Source organism: Cydia splendana, chromosome 21 (genome assembly GCF_910591565.1).
Source record: "Cydia splendana chromosome 21, ilCydSple1.2, whole genome shotgun sequence".
Lineage (NCBI taxonomy): Eukaryota > Metazoa > Arthropoda > Insecta > Lepidoptera > Tortricidae > Cydia > Cydia splendana.
Window position 1 is genome coordinate 2,788,437 of NC_085980.1, and position 17,236 is coordinate 2,805,672.

The window sequence follows — 17,236 nt, forward strand, 5'->3', positions numbered from 1 at the left end:
CAAGAGTTACAAGTAGAAAATTGAAAATAAAACCATTACATCCTTTACATTATTACCCTTGTATCCTCTTTATTACATTATCTTTGTACTTAATGAAACAGTATTTAACAAATGACACATTGACAACTGATGAGTCTAAAATTAATGATCATTAATGAGGTCCGGTTACAATCGTTAGTAGATACTATGAATGCAGTTTAATCATTAAGGTTTTAATCATTATGCTTATAATTAGACGTAAAACTAATTACAATAACAATGATATAGAATGGTTGTGTTCATTAGTACTTGCAATAAATAGGTAAGGGGTATATTTTATATTTTAGTTCATCTTGAGCTTCTTAACCGCTAACTTATACGACCATAAACCATGGACAGTCTTATTACGAACTTGGACTTGTTTGTTATCCTAAAATCTCAAGGATCTAGTTTAAATCACGAAGCTTTGTTTGAAATAGTGCTAACTAAATCAAACCTTAACCTATCAGAAGAAGATCGTGACACCTTGAAAGCTGCTACTGACAGATGGAAGAAAAGCCAACGGAACACAGAAAAATTTAGAACAATGTATAATTTTTGAGATTTTAGGATAACAAACAAGTCCAAGTTCGTAATAAGACTGTCCATGGTTTATGGTCGTATAAGTTAGCGGTTAAGAAGCTCAAGATGAACTAAAATATAAAATGTACCCCTTACCTATTTATTGCAAGTACTAATGAACACAACCATTCTATATCATTGTTATTGTAATTAGTTTTACGTCTAATTATAAGCATAATGATTAAAACCTTAATGATTAAACTGCATTCATAGTATCTACTAACGATTGTAACCGGACCTCATTAATGATCATTAATTTTAGACTCATCAGTTGTCAATGTGTCATTTGTTAAATACTGTTTCATTAAGTACAAAGATAATTTAATAAAGAGGATACAAGGGTAATAATGTAAAGGATGTAATGGTTTCATTTTCAATTTTCTACTTGTAACTCTTGTATGTTTATTATTTATTTGATTGAAACATAAAAAAAAAGATATTTCAACATGAAAAAATAATTTTTTATTTTTTTTATTAAATAAGTGCATACGGTAGAAAAGTTCGCGTTATGTCAAAATATCCTTAATAATTGGTACTTAAATCATCTGCAAGGATATTACGGTATACCTTTAATTTTTGAAAAAAAATCCGTTTTACTCGTACGCTCCATACATTTGCTTAGAACAAAAATTCACTACGCGTAAGTTATTGGATCGATCAAACTCAAATAAATTTTTTGTAGTCAAAATAACGAGTATAACCGTATTAAAATATAAAAATTTAATAAAAAAAATAAAAAACATATATCGATTTAAAAAAAAGAAGTGCATCCCGTAGGAAAATTCTAATTATGTGGAAAAATCAAGAATAATTGGTTTTAAAATCATCTGAAAACTCGATTTTTCTGATACGCGCCATACAAAGATTTTGAAAAAAAATTATTATTAATTATTTTTCCAACCAAATTAGCTAAGATTAATTTTGGGATATAATAAAACCTAACAAAAGCTATTCCAATAAAAAAAAAGTTCAAATTTAAGACTTCGGTTTCTATGTCTATGGAGGCCGATTTTCAGCCCACCGTGCGGCGCTTAGATTGGAAAATGGCGCCCAACGTGGGGCCATTTTGTTATTACATCTACTATAAATTGAGAATGAGAAAGTATTGAAAAACTGTTTGGTTAGTGATTATGAATTTGTGAGTAGTAATTATGAATTAAGAGGTTTACGCTCAACTAATCAATTTTTATTTTATTTTATTTTATTTTTTGCATCTTTATCTAATCTACAAAACTGAGGAATTGTTGATAGAACCAACTTTACCACCGACCAATAGAACCAACGTTTTTAAATTCGTATATAGAAAATGCTTCAGATCAAATTCTATATGAATTTTTCGTTGAGTCACCTTGTCGGTGCAGACTTATCTTGGGCTTTTGCAAAATCATTTATGCTACGTTCCACGGGTAAAGGTACATTAAATATAGCGCTCGGTGCTTATGCATTATTAACAACGCGCCAATAATACTGTGATGCTACACGACGTAAGCGCCAACCGCCATAAAGGTACTCTTGGAACGTCACATATTTAACGAATATTCCATTTGTCGACAGGCGATAGTGGCGCTAACGTTCAGTGTGTACGTGTTAAAGCCGATCTTCCCCGAGTGCGAGCCTCCAGCGGAAGTCACCAGGCTACTGGCTGCCTGCTGCATACGTAAGCATATACCTACTGTTCTACATTCAAATATAGAGTGCGGAAAGAGAAGAGTGGTGAAATGTCCCCATACATTCTACGACTCATCTCTTTCCCCACAGACTCTAGTTAAGATACTTCAATAGACCCTAAAATCAAACATTGTTTGAATTTTGCGCTTTCTTTACTAACCATATTTCTTAGCCAGATTATATGTATATGTTGCAGTCAAAAGTGTGAACTGGTCAAAAGAACTTTTAACCGACAAAAACAGGCAAAACTGCTTTTGACTGAGCATGTTGGTCAAAAGTAGTTTTACCTGAAAATCATACCTATTTCTGGCAGCAGTTTCGTTTTTAGGTCGTAGCAAAAAAAATAACCCTAACCTACCTATCTCTGGAAACAGTTTCGTTTTTAGGGCGTAGCAAAAAAAAAAAACCCTAACCTACCTATTTCTGGGAGTACTTTTGACTGATAGTAACAGTCACAATTACTATTAACCAATGATTTTCAGGTAAAACTACTTTTGACCAACATGCTCAGTCAAAAGCAGTTTTGCCTGTTTTTGTCGGTTAAAAGTTCTTTTGACCAGTTCACACTTTTGACTGCGACATATATAATTCTAATTGCAATATATCGAATGGAACAGAACGAGGGACTTTAATGCAAACGGGGAGTTGTTTAATCACGTTAATATTTCTAACCGTTTGTGACACACAGTTTGTCAAACATCTGCATGTTTCAACCCTAGCAAGTAGATCCGAGCATCGAATGTAAATTGAAGTTAGTGACATGTGTCAGTTTAAAACTTTGTAGTGGCAGGGTTGTCACTGATATAAAAATATTTCATTTTAATGATTTTGTTTTAATTTTTATCCAGCTTTACGAATATAATAACTCGATTGTAGATCACTTAGATAACACTATCCTTTCAGCTCAGTCTCTAGGAATATTCCACCCTGTATACCTAGATACCTATGTTTAAATACTATTTACCTTTCAGTGCTCCTGACCTTCATAAACTGCTGGTCAGTCCGAGCTGCCACGCGCGTGCAGGACTGGTTCACGTACGCCAAACTTCTGGCGCTGTTCATCATCATCGGAGGCGGCATCTACCAGCTGTGCAGAGGTTAGTTCTTCCACTCCTGACCTTCATAAACTGCTGGTCAGTCCGAGCCGCTACGCGCGTGCAGGACTGGTTTACGTACGCCAAACTTCTGGCGCTGTTCATCATCATCGGAGGCGGCATCTACCAGCTGTGCAGAGGTTAGTTCTTCCACTCCTGACCTTCTAAAACTGCTGGTCAGTGGTCAGTCCGAGCCGCCATGCGCGTGCAGGACTGGTTCACGTACGCCAAACTTCTGGCGCTGTTCATCATCATCGGAGGCGGCATCCACCAGCTTTGCAGAGGTTAGTTCTTCGACTCCTGACCTTCGTGAACTGCTGGTCAGTCCGAGCTGCCACGAGCGTGCTGGACTAGTTCACGTACGCCAAGCTCCTGGCGCTGTTCATCATCATCGGAGGCGGCATCTACCAGCTGTGCAGAGGTTAGTTCTTCCACTCTTGACCTTCATAAACTGCTGGTCAGTACGAGCTGCCACGCGCGTGCAGGACTAGTTCACGTACGCCAAACTTCTGACGCTGTTCATCATCATCGGAGGTGGCATCTACCACCTGTGCAGAGGTTAGTTCTTCCACTCCTGACCTTCATAAACTGCTGGTCAGTCCGAGCCGCCAAGCGCGTGCAGGACTGATTCACGTACGCCAAACTTCTGGCGCTGTTCATCATCATCGGAGGCGGCATCTACCAGCTGTGCAGAGGTTAATTCTTCCACTCCTGACCTTCGTGAACTGCTGGTCAGTCCGAGCTGCCATAGTAGGTACCTACAAGTTTTGCTTAATTTGGGGCTAGGTGCATGTGTGTAAGATGTCCCCTAATATTTAATTATTTATTTATAATTAGGTATTATGACACGAATAGTCGGGCTACCTGGGAAAGTACCCTCCTCTAAAAAAAGACTGCATCTAAGCAGCACTATCCTACTTAAATGTTCTAAACATAAACCCTGAATTACATTCCGGTTCCGTAGCCAAATGGCAAAAAACGGAACCCTCATGGATTCGTCATGTCTGTCTGTCTGTCCGTGTATGTCACATCCACTTTTTTCCGAAACTATAAGAACTATACTGTTGAAACTTGGTAAGTAGATGTATTTTGTGTACCGCATTAAGATTTTCACACAAAATATAAATTTTGGGGGTTCCCCATACTTAGAACTGAATTTTTTTCATCAAATCCGTACGTGTGGGGTATCTATGGATAGGTCTTCAAAAATGTTATTGCGGTTTCTAATATGAGAGACACTTCCAAAGTGGTAAAATGTGCCCCCCCCCCCCCCTGTAACTTCTAAAATAAGAGAATGATGAAACTAAAAAAAATATAATTATGATGTACCATGCAAACTTCCACCGAAAATTGGTTTTAACGAGATCTAGTAAGTAGTTTTTTTTTATACGTCATAAATCGTATTTAAACCGCATTTTTATTATGTTACTTGCAGCTACGGAACCCTTCATGGGCGAGTCCGACTCGCACTTGGCCGCTTTTTATGGTGTTTTATTATCTATGTATTAGATCTACGGTATAATAGACGTATAAATCATAAATCAATATATAGCCGGTCAAACAACTTTGCCAGTTGGAAAAGCCGAGAAATTCAAATGTTCAATGGGACGATTACCCTTCGCGTCTATTTTTTTTAAATTTGCCGCTTTTTTCTACTGACGTAAATTGCTTTACAGGACCAAGGCTAAAATCGCGTTTCAATCTGAACAAATATTCAATGACGTAATAGTATCCTTATACCTAATAACCGAACACAGTATGAACAGGTGGCACTGTTGTTAAACCAATAGTACAAAACTATGATTTGGGTCACGCACTCACGCATGGTGGATAACAAATGGATTATGACAAATTGTATATCGTACAAACAGATTATATATTGTTTTGAAAGGCAGAATATGAAATCAATATGAGTAGGTAAAGCCTGACCAGTAATATATGATCATTAGTTACAGTGAAATTCCGCAACATGGCGCGTGATCATATATATTCCTGGTCAGGCTTTACAGACAGATAAAAATATTTTGAATTCGAATTTCTTTGTAGAAAGTTTAGTATAAATTATTTCCAATAATTTTGGTTGGAATGTAACTTGCTACACACAACGCTACACACCACATTTTCTTGAAATTAAAGTTAACGATTGGCGCTTAAATATTTTAATGCCATTCCTTCAATCTAGACAATCCTAAAATATTATAATATCCCAATGGAGTCCAAAGCATTTGGCATTCTCCCTGACACCGCGGGGTTGCGAAGTTAAGTACAATCGCAGCCATAATGTGTTTTTTAGTTTAGGGTAGTGACATTTATTAGGTACCGTAAAACGGGGTGAGTAGGTTTCGCGGGGAGAGGTGGATTTTGAATGGGGAGAGAAGGTTTGAGAGGGGGGTGAGAAGGGATTTTAAGGCTACTGCTACAAAAATAATGTATTCCAATTTAAAATGGAGCTATAGTAATACGCATAATAAAAAAAAAATCGATCCAACAATCTTCCAAAATCACCTTTGTATGAAAACCCCTCTCACCCCAAATACTAGGCACTACGGGGTGAGGTGGGTTTCCCTCTTTATCGTCAAAGTTATGAAATGGAACTACCCAAAATAAAATTAAAATTAAAATACAAACGTCCGGAACACTTATTATATACACCAGTTTTCATATGTAAAAATAAAATGTTATCGAGGTTTGAATTTCAGTTTTGACCCTACTCACCCCATTTTACGGTATATCAAGAAAAACATGTAATATAAACAAAAAATAAAATTATATACTAAAATTAAAAACTACATAAAGCTACTAGTCCGGTGGCCGGCTGCATGAAACAAACCTCATCAAAAAATAGAATATACCTACCCTGTAGAGGTACCTGACATTTAGTAGCTTCCAACGCACTTGGTCGGCCTAGGCTTAACCTGGCAGATTTTGTACAAATGGCAAAAACGTTGGACAAAAATTCATCAAAAAAAACCTCATCGAAAAATAGAATGAAACTTGTATGGTAGTATACCTGACCTTGAGGACAGTAAAAAAAAAGTGGTCGGCCTCACCTTAGCCTGGCAGTTTTTGCAGTCCGACCAGATTTATTGGGTCACGTGAGAGCTACAATTTACCTCATCGAAAAATAGAATGAAACAAACGGATTATAATAGCTAAAATAAGCCTGTTGACGTATGTCTTGGTCGGCCTCACCTTAACCTGGCAGTTTTTGCAGTCCGACCAAATTTATACAAAAATCATCAAAAAATTTTTATCGCAAAATCGTATGAAACTTGTATGGTACAATAGCTGCCTTTGAGGACAGTAAAAAAAAAGTGGTCGGCCAAATCCTGTGTTGGCAGGTTCCTGTGTCCGACCAATTTTGTGGTACCACGTGAGAGCTACAATTTTACCTCATTGAAAAATAGAATGAAACAAACGGATTATAATAGCTAAAATAAGCCTGTTGACGTATGTCTTGGTCGGCCTCACCTTAACCTGGCAGTTTTTGCAGTCCGACCAAATTTATAAAAAAAACATCAAAAAAATTTTATCGAAAAATCGTATGAAACTTGTATGGTACGATAGCTGCCTTTGAGGACAGTAAAAAAAAAGTGGTTGGCCAAATCCTGTGTTGGCAGGTTCCTGTGTCCGACCAATTTTGTGGTACCACGTGAGAGCTACAATTTACCTCATCGAAAAATAGAATGAAACAAACGGATTATAATAGCTAAAATAAGCCTGTTGACGTATGTCTTGGTCGGCCTCACCTTAACCTGGCAGTTTTTGCAGTCCGACCAAATTTATACAAAAATCATCAAAAAAATTTTATCGCAAAATCGTATGAAACTTGTATGGTACAATAGCTGCCTTTGAGGACAGTAAAAAAAAAGTTGTCGGCCAAATCCTGTGTTGGCAGGTTCCTGTGTCCGACCAATTTTGTGGTACCACGTGAGAGCTACAATTTACCTCATCGAAAAATAGAATGAAACAAACGGATTATAATAGCTAAAATAAGCCTGTTGACGTATGTCTTGGTCGGCCTCACCTTAGCCAGGCAGTTTTTGCAGTCCGACCACATTTATAAAGAATAATAATTTCTATATTGAAAATATGGTTTCTTCGCAGCTTGAACTTAACTTAATAATGCTAACTGAAAAAAGTCATAAGTAAATGAGTCCATGGAGGTCTTAGAGGGCTTTAAAAAAAAAGAAAACATTCAGTTCAAATTTTATTCATAAATCTATCTAATATCTAAATAACGTTTACTAACTACTGACGTGGTTTCAGAGTAACACTTACGTTGAGATGATGTCTCACAGATGTCAAAAATAAAAAGGTTTTCATCGATTTTTGACAAGTTTTGAATCGTATATCCTACTTTTCCACTACAGATAGAATGAGGAGGCATAACTGACATTTTATCACGCCAGGTGGCGCCTCCATAGTGGAGTTGCTGTCACTGTCAAATCACATACATTGTTTCCAATAAATTGTAAACATTCTCCTTTTTTAACCGACTTCCAAATCCCAAAGGAGGAGGTTATCAATTCGGTTGTATGTTTTCTTTTCTCCACAATACTGCAATAGTGTGCGACAAATTGTGGAAATATACCTATAGGATCTCCCTTTTTTCCCAAGGACCCGATATGCATAAATCGGTGAGAAAAAGCTTTGAGTACCAAAAACTAAGGTAAATGACAAAGACCGTTTGTGTAGGCTGCATTTTAAGGAAGATAAATATTTTGGAAAGAGTAAATACACAGGTAAGCTACGTTTGAACGAAGTAGTACATAATTTAGGGCATAATGGCTTGGCCACACATGCTGTATTCCATACGCATCATGACGTTGTGTACCTATCTGATGTGCGGGCGTATATGAAACGCCTTCTTGTACATGCAGGTGATCCAGGTATACACCAAAGCTTAGTTTTCAATCGAACACTTGTAATATAAGAGGAAAAACTGCACGTGAGCCTTCCAACATTTTAATAAACGGTAAAATACACAAGATAACCTCACATATATTAAGTGATTATCTTTGCATCAAATCAGCCTTTTTTCCATCAACTGTAGCATTTCTCCTTCGAAGCTCGGTTTGTAGAAAAGAAATTCCCACCTTTTACCAGTGGTAAGTACTGGGAATAAAAATTCCCAGTAGGTACCACCAAACCAAGTTGGTGGTAACTACTAGGATTTTTTTTTCCCAGTAGTTACCAGTGGTAAAAGGTGGGAAAAGAATTCCCAGTAGTTACTACTGATAAGAACTTGGTGGTAACTAGTGGGAATAACCCTTTTATTGTTAATAATTACTGTTAATCATAATCATCTTCGGAGTCGAAGTCTGACGAACTTTCCCCAGACTCCGACTTATCTATTGTTATTTCTTCGACTTGATTGATTGATACGAACAACGCCAGTATCGCGTTCGAGTGGCGGCCTCAGGGCGGGAAGCGAGCCCGCAAACGCCCTGTACACACCTGGAGGCGCAGCGTAGAGAACGAGCTGACAGCCGTAGGACTGAGCTGGAACGAGGCCAAGACGGTTGCTCAAGACAGGAAGGCGTGGAAGGATCTTGTGGAGGCCCTATGCACCTCCGGGGTGCCCTAGGACAGACAACAACAACAACAACAACATTTCTTCGACTCGCAAAGGCGTTATGTGTCCTTCAAACCATTTGATCTTATACATTTCATCTCTTAATGTCCAGCCACAATGTGTTGCATCAAATTTGATGCAAGTGGATTCTGCCGCACACTGCCACATTGAATTTATGAAAGCCGTCCGTAACAAGCCATACGTCAACAGGTTTATTTTAGCTATTATAATCCGTTTTTTTTTTCATCCTATTTTCGATGAGGTAAATTGTAGCTGTCACGTGGTACCACAAATTTGGTCGGACTGCAAAAACTGCCAGGCTACGGTGAGGCCGACCAAGCCATACGTCAACAGGTTTATTTTAGGTATTATAATCCGTTTGTTACATTCTATTTTTCGATGAGGTAAATTGTAGCTCTCACGTGGTACCACAAAATTGGTCGGACACAGGAACCTGCTAACACAGGATTTGGCCAACCACTTTTTTTTTACTGTCCTCAAAGGCAGCTATCGTACCATACAAGTTTCATACGATTTTTCTATAAAAAAATTTTGATGATTTTTTTATAAATTTGGTCGGACTGCAAAAACTGCCAGGTTAAGGTGAGGCCGACCAAGACATACGTCAACAGGCTTATTTTAGCTATTATAATCCGTTTGTTTCATTCTATTTTTCGATGAGGTAAATTGTAGCTCTCACGTGGTACCACAAAATTGGTCGGACACAGGAACCTGCCAACACAGGATTTGGCCGACCACTTTTTTTTGACTGTCCTCAAAGGCAGCCATCGTACCATACCAGTTTCATACGATTTTTCGATAAAAAAATTTTGATGATTTTTTTATAAATTTGGTCGGACTGCAAAAACTGCCAGGTTAAGGTGAGGCCGACCAAGACATACGTCAACAGGCTTATTTTAGCTATTATAATCCGTTTGTTTCATTCTATTTTTCGATGAGGTAAATTGTAGCTCTCACGTGACCCAATAAATCTGGTCGGACTGCAAAAACTGCCAGGCTAAGGTGAGGCCGACCAATTTTTTTTTACTGTCCTCAAGGTCAGGTATCCTACCATACAAGTTTCATTCTATTTTTCGATGAGGTTTTTTTTGATGAATTTTTGTCCAACGTTTTTGCCATTTGTACAAAATCTGCCAGGTTAAGCCTAGGCCGACCAAGTGCGTTGGAAGCTACTAAATGTCAGGTACCTCTACAGGGTAGGTATATTCTATTTTTTGATGAGGTTTGTTTCATGCAGCCGGCCACCGGACTATACAACTACAACGTAAACTAAAATAACCTATAAATAAAAAACTGGTTCTGTGGCTTAGGGTTAGGGTTATATTTTGATGTGTATTTATAATTTTTATTTATTTAAGGGGTCGTTCAGAAATCATGTGATCGTTTAGAGGGGGGGGGGTAAAAAATATCACGAACGATCACGATGGGGGAGGGGGGGTCAGAGATGATATAACGTGTATTTTTTTTTTCAAAGCGGGAAAGACAAAAACAGCAATATTACTCAAAAATTTAATTACATCAAATAATTCGCTCTATTTTATATGCGTATTTACCCAATAAAGAACATCATAATTATCACGTGATATCTTGTGGCAGGGTTGCGTTAAAATCACCAAATATCACCAAGGGGGAGGGGAGAGTCAAAAATAGGTCAAATATGATTACATGATTTCTGGACGACCCCTAAGGGCCATTAGTTGCCTGAAAATAAACAGTTTTTATTAAAATTTCCATCCCATTAACCTATCTCACAGCATCTTGTAAAAATACCCTCCATAATATCTCGTCAGTCGGTTAACAAGGTTGTCAAACGGTCGACGCCCTATCAAATGAATGGCAAGATGGATCCAACTTCCATATTCCCGCCATAAAGCGGGCAATTTGCCGCAAATTGGTTTACCCCGTGCTTCTGACACGAGTGTTTCCACCAATTACTGCTTTTCATTTGCGGTCCAATCCAATGGTGTTGTTGAGAAGTGAAAGTAATTAAACTTTATTCTTCTTTTGAACTTTACATAGACATTGCTAAATAAATATCCTGTATGAAAAAGGGTAAATTAATGATGCGAAGGCAATTTTATTCGCACCGATTTTTATCTTTTTGTCGTTTTTTTTTTCGTCACGATTTCGATAAATTTGGTGAATAGATAGAGTTCCCTATTCTGTATCATTGCGATTTCACCGTATGTCCTAAAAAAACCGGGCAAGTGCGAGTCGGACTCGCGCACGAAGGGTTCCGTACCATAATGCAAAAAAAAAACGAAAAAAAAGCAAAAAAAAACGGTCACCCATCCAAGTACTGACCACTCCCGACGTTGCTTAACTTTGGTCAAAAATCACGTTTGTTGTATGGGAGCCCCATTTAAATCTTTATTTTATTCTGTTTTTAGTATTTGTTGTTATAGCGGCAACAGAAATACATCATCTGTGAAAATTTCAACTGTCTAGCTATCACGGTTCGTGAGATACAGCCTGGTGACAGACGGACGGACGGACGGACGGACGGACGGACGGACGGACGGACGGACGGACAGCGAAGTCTTAGTAATAGGGTCCCGTTTTACCCTTTGGGTACGGAACCCTAAAAATCCTCTTAAGTTACGAAAAAATATGGAGTTTTCTCTAAACGGAAAATTACATACGAATTGGGATTTTGTGCTCATTCCGCTCAGAATGAGCTATTCAAACTTACCAATTTTTATCAAAATCTGACGAAAAAAATCGAAAACTGGTTATAGAATAAAGAACCAAACCCCGGCTTGACTTGGTCCAATGTGTATTTGCGTCTCAAATTTTGCTTATCTAATGATGAGAGAGTGAGACGCAATGCACATTGGAGAAAGATTGGACAGGTGGAATACCACCCTTCTTCTTCAACCTAGCATATTCCCAGCCTCTAGCGCCAGGGTCCGCTTTCCTGCTCAATCTTCTCCACTTTGCCCAGTCTTCGGCATCCTCAGGTGTGAGATTGTTCCCTGCCATGTCCGCTGTCACCACCCTAACTTACTAAATTTAGTCACACTTGAATTTTGACTTGAAGGAGGTCATCTGACTTCAAATGTCAAATCCATCTCGGTCGGAAAGCGTTGGCGCGTCTTATTAGAAGATTGCTGTGTTCCGCCACCGCTGAGCTTACAGCCAATTCAATTACTTATCTAGACTACACACGGCGATCCAATTAGGAATAAGTGATAGTGAAGTTGTGAAGCACTTCTTAAAAAGTTTTAGCATGTTTTTACTTATCACTACACCTTATATAACAAAGTCCACCGCCGCGTCGGTCTGTTTGTGTGTATGTATGTTCGCGATTGACTCAAAAACTACTGAACGGATTTTCATGAGATTTTCACCTATCAAGGCAAGCATCTATCAATTAAGGCATCCAACAATAAAATTGATGAAACGAATTGCCGAACCTTTCGGCTGCACCGATACCGTAATTTCGGTGAGGGTTCCGGTTTCGGTTTCGGCAAGATTTGACATAAATATATAAGTAGTAATGTTTGGGGCGATGATGTAAAAACACAGCTTACCCAAGTAACAAAAGGTTCTATAACTAAGGCATTTTATCACCAAACAGTGATATAGTAGGCCTATAATGGTAACCATTGTGACTGCTTGTACTATAAAGGTTTTTAACAGAGCGTTTTGGTTCTATAAGATTAAAGAGCATTTTAGTTCTATAATTTAGCTCTTAGAACGCTTATAGCACCATACAAAAGAATATTTAAAGTGCTGCACTGTAATAGACATGCAATAAGCGATTATGGTACTATTTAATACTATAGACGACTTTACTGACGCTTTTATGTACCTATTTTGCACTAATAATGCGTCAAAATAACTTTTATAGTACTAGTATTGTAGCAGTATCGTAAACACTATTAGAGGATCAACCAGCACTATAAAAGGGCTTTACACGACCATTACGTAACGTTTTAGCTTTTTAAAAGCTCTCTCAACATCGCTATAAGGCTAGTTCTGTAAAAGTCATGAAGGTTTTTCTATAGTGCTATATAGTACCATAAAAGTTACCTGCTACGTTGCTAAATAACTTAATCCTAACCTGTTAAAATATGGCTGCTGTTTTCTGCCATGATAGCACGTTAGCAGCACGGCTGAAGCCTATGTGTACTATAGTAGCCACAGTTGGGACAAGTCCTTATGTTATTAATTTAAATTTAATTAAAACATGAAAATTATGAGAGCGCATTGTCAAATTTAAAATCATCATAATGATTTTATCGATACAATTATTTTCGCATGTACAATATACCGGCATAGTAACGGTCCACGAATGTTTTTAGTACGTCCTTTTTATTACCTGAAATACAAATGTCACTTTAAGAAACAATGGCGAGAATGAACTTACCGATATTTAATATTTTAGACACCCACGACGCAAGTGTGATAAATAAGATCACTGGAATCGTTTACGGTGCAAAATAGCACTATAAGCATGTTTTGGTTACTTTTATAATTGCAAATTGCGACATAAACGTTGCAGATAGCACTATTTTAGTACTAAAAATCGTTTCTCGTCACTTTTACATTTCAACCATAGAGCTGTTTTATCACCGTGAGAGCCTTTATGTAATGTTTATATGTAGAATAAATCAGTGATAAAACTAGGGCCTAATTGGGGTTTCGTAAACGTTTACAACACCATTATAGTGCTAATCATGAACACTAATTAGCACGCTCCAAAACGTCCTCAGGACCTTTATGGTACCAAATTTTGTTACTTGGGTAAGTACCTATACTTATAAGCTGATTTATTATTGTTTACAGGTCAAACGCAGCATTTCACGTTCGAGGGGACGTCAAGTGACGTCACATCCATCTTTCTCTCGTTTTACTCTGGACTCTTCGCTTATAACGGATGGTGGGTTATGTTATGTTATGACTTGGCTGGAATTGCTATGTGACTTGTTGTTATATGTACCTATAGTAATGGATGTAGAAAGGGGTTTGGACTAAAAATGATTAAGATCACTTATGACGTTGTACATTTCATCATTAAAGTCGGAGTAGTACCTAATATAATTCCATCAGAATGCTGTTTACAAACGCTACTTTAAAAAAAGAAATTCTTAGAAGCAAGGTTTCGGTTTGACACATTAAAAGATCAGACAAGTTTTGCTTTTTTAACTTTTTCAGAATACTAAAAGAAGCGTTTTGACAGTGTGATGAGGTGCTCCAGTCCACTTCTGTAATTTATTTAAAATCAAAAGTGTGGTGAAATGCTTCTCTTTTACCTAGATCTCTGTCACTGTCTACAGGAACTATCTGAACTTCATCATCGAAGAGCTAAAAGACCCCGTCCGTAACTTGCCGCGCGCCATCGGTATCTCCGTCGCTTTGGTCACCGTCGTGTACACATTCACCAATGTCGCTTTCTACACCACGCTCTCTCCGACGGAGGTAAGCTATCATTCTACTTTCGAGTGGTCTCCAACTGTACCCGGCAAGAAAATAACAAAAGAAGGTCGAATCAGCATTCGAAAGACTTCTTTCTTGTTATCTCTATTCTTTATCATCGAAGAGCTAAAAGACCCCGTCCGGAACCTGCCGCGCGCCATATCGGTATCTCCGTCGCTTTGGTCACCGTCGTGTACACATTCACCAATGTCGCATTCTACACCACGCTCTCTCCCACGGAGGTAAGCTATCATTCTACTTTCGAGTGGTCTCAAACTGTGCCCGGCAAGAAAATAACAAAAGAAAAAGATCCAATCAGCATTCGAAAGACTGCTTTCTTGTTATATATACAACAAAACAGTGTGGAAAGATAAGTCGGGCCCTGGAGGGAAACTACCTTAAATCCTTAAGCTGGCTCATTTTACTTAAAGGAGACATTCCTTTATTTTTAAAAAGAAACAAAACTGCATTCAAAGTTTTTTCTTTTTTTTTTCAATTTGGCTTGTCTAATAAAAACTTGAGTACTAAATATTAGATTTTATGGATATTTTGTACGACAGACGAGTGTAAGACCTAATGTTTCTTGGAGAAATGTTATCATTAACATTAACTGTATCGACTAGTACAATAAAATTGCGAGTGTTTATTTTTTGGAATTTTTAGTCGGTTCGAGGAGGACGAGGCAAGCGAGTTTTACAAAATATTTGAATGCAGTTTTGTTTCTTTTTAAAAATAAAGGAATGTCTCTTTTAAGTAAAATGAGCCAGCTTAAGGATTTAAGGTAGTTTCCCTCCAGGGCCCGACTTATCTCTCCACACTGTATACTTGTTATATATATACTTCATCATCGAAGACCTAAAAGACCCCGTCCGGAACCTGCCGCGCGCTAACGGTATCTCCGTCGCTTTGGTCACCATCGACGTCGCTTTCTACACCACGCTCTCTCCCACGTAGGTAAGCAATCATTTTACCCTCCATTACACATAAAAACGCGACCTTCATGGTCTCTTTAATACTACGAGTATTAGGTAGGTACAGCGAGCTCCAAAAGTGCACCATACACTTCATTATCTTCCTTTTTGTGGGAAAGTTTCTGCTGAACGCGACAGAAAGAACTAGGTAAAGATATCTGTTAATTGTTTCCCAGCCCCTTTCAGCAGAAAGATGGCAGAAACTGACTGTATGACGAAAAGGTCACCAGAAGATGGACCTGCTCATGACTACTCGAGGAAAAAAAGAAAAAAATATATCTCAATTTATGGCATTACAAAAAAATTAAAGTCGACACCCCTAGTGGTATTTTTAACGACTATGTCTACAATTATTCAATTTTATTTATTTATTTTTCCTGGAGTAGTCATGAGCAGGTCCATCTTCTGGTGCCAGCTTATCGTTGAATTTTGGGACACGTTGTATACCATTGCCCCACAATGACGATGGCTTCTCATTTACCATCCTTGACTATTATGTACTGGGGCCTTTACATGATTGATCAGTTAGCCGAGTAAACTATGGTACTGACCTACTGACTAATCCCAAAAAATGTTTTGCAGATGTTAGGAACCCCAGCAGTAGCTGTGATGTTCGCTGAGCGCTTGTTCGGAGCGTTTGCTCTCTCCATTCCGCTGTTCGTAGCAGCTTCTACTTTTGGCGCTGTCAACGGCGTGCTCCTAACTTCTTCTCGGTGAGTTACGAGGAAACTGAATTGTCTTCTTATTACTTTAGTGCGTCTTAGTGCAGTTTGGCAATCATTGTAGCTATCTCATATTTTCATACAGACTACTGAAAGTGAAAAGTGCTGATTTGAAAAAAAACGCGCATATTTTTCAGCCAAGATATTATTTTTCCTGTGGCACTTAATCATAATTTAAACTTTCCTTATGTCATATCAATGACTAATAACAGATCACTTGATTCTAAAGCCCTTTCGCAATAAAATGGTTGTGCTTTTATCGTTTATTGTGTCATGCGTCTCTCTCCCTCTTGGTAGACCTTGATGGCCACGATGACAAATGATAAATCCGTATAACCCGCTGGAAGTAAATATTAACCATTGCACCCAGGCTGCATCAACTGGTGAACTGGTCTTCTAGAGCGCAATTACCAAAAAGGGAAACTATTTACAAACTTTGTTAAATTTCCAGCCTGTTCTACGCCGGCGCGGCCCAAGGCCAAATGCCAGAGATGTTAACCATGGTGTCATCCCGCGCGACGCCCGCGCCTGCCGTGCTCGCCGTGGCGCTGCTATCTTTGATGTACCTCATGAGCTCCGACATCTTCGTGCTCATCAACTACGTCGGCTTCGCTACCTGGGTGAGACTTGAGTTTCTATATACATATACACTAGGACAGTCCAAGGCCAGGTGCCAGAGATGTTAACCATGGTGTCATCCCGCGCTACTCCGGCGCCTGCCATGCTCGCCGTGGCGCTGCTGTCCTTGATGTACCTCATGAGCTCCGACATCTTCGTGCTCATCAACTACGTCGGCTTCGCTACCTGGGTGAGACTTGAGTTTCTAAAGGCCCCAGTACACAGTGGTGAAAGATGGGCCATGCCGCGCCCTCGCCATTGTGTACAGGGAGCAATGGTATACAACGGCGGACGACTGGCCGCCAGTTGTCAGCCGTGGTGGGCAATCGGGAAGTTGTCGGTTTTTTTGGCACACTTCAAAGGAATCGTGGCATACCGTGGCCTGTGGTGTTCACACAGTCGCCATTGTTTGTTTAGTTTATCACTGACAGCTTGAATTTTTGACCCCTTGATTAAATGTTGATAGCCCAAAATGATGCCAAAATGTCATTATCGTGGAACAATGAAGAGACTTTTCCGTTTATAGATTTATATCAATCAGAG

At 38.7% G+C, this 17,236-nt stretch overlaps 1 protein-coding gene across 1 annotated transcript in view; it reads left to right on the forward strand.

Moving 5' to 3' along the window:
* Positions 1–17,236, forward strand: part of LOC134801181 (large neutral amino acids transporter small subunit 1) — a 49,071-nt gene that overhangs the window by 27,253 nt on the left and 4,582 nt on the right. Inside the window, exons 4-9 of the mRNA XM_063773728.1 lie at positions 2,155–2,257; positions 3,240–3,365; positions 13,753–13,846; positions 14,244–14,385; positions 15,936–16,066; positions 16,527–16,695. Of these exons, the coding sequence (XP_063629798.1) occupies positions 2,155–2,257; positions 3,240–3,365; positions 13,753–13,846; positions 14,244–14,385; positions 15,936–16,066; positions 16,527–16,695 (765 nt within the window). The remainder of the gene's footprint in view (positions 1–2,154; positions 2,258–3,239; positions 3,366–13,752; positions 13,847–14,243; positions 14,386–15,935; positions 16,067–16,526; positions 16,696–17,236) is intronic.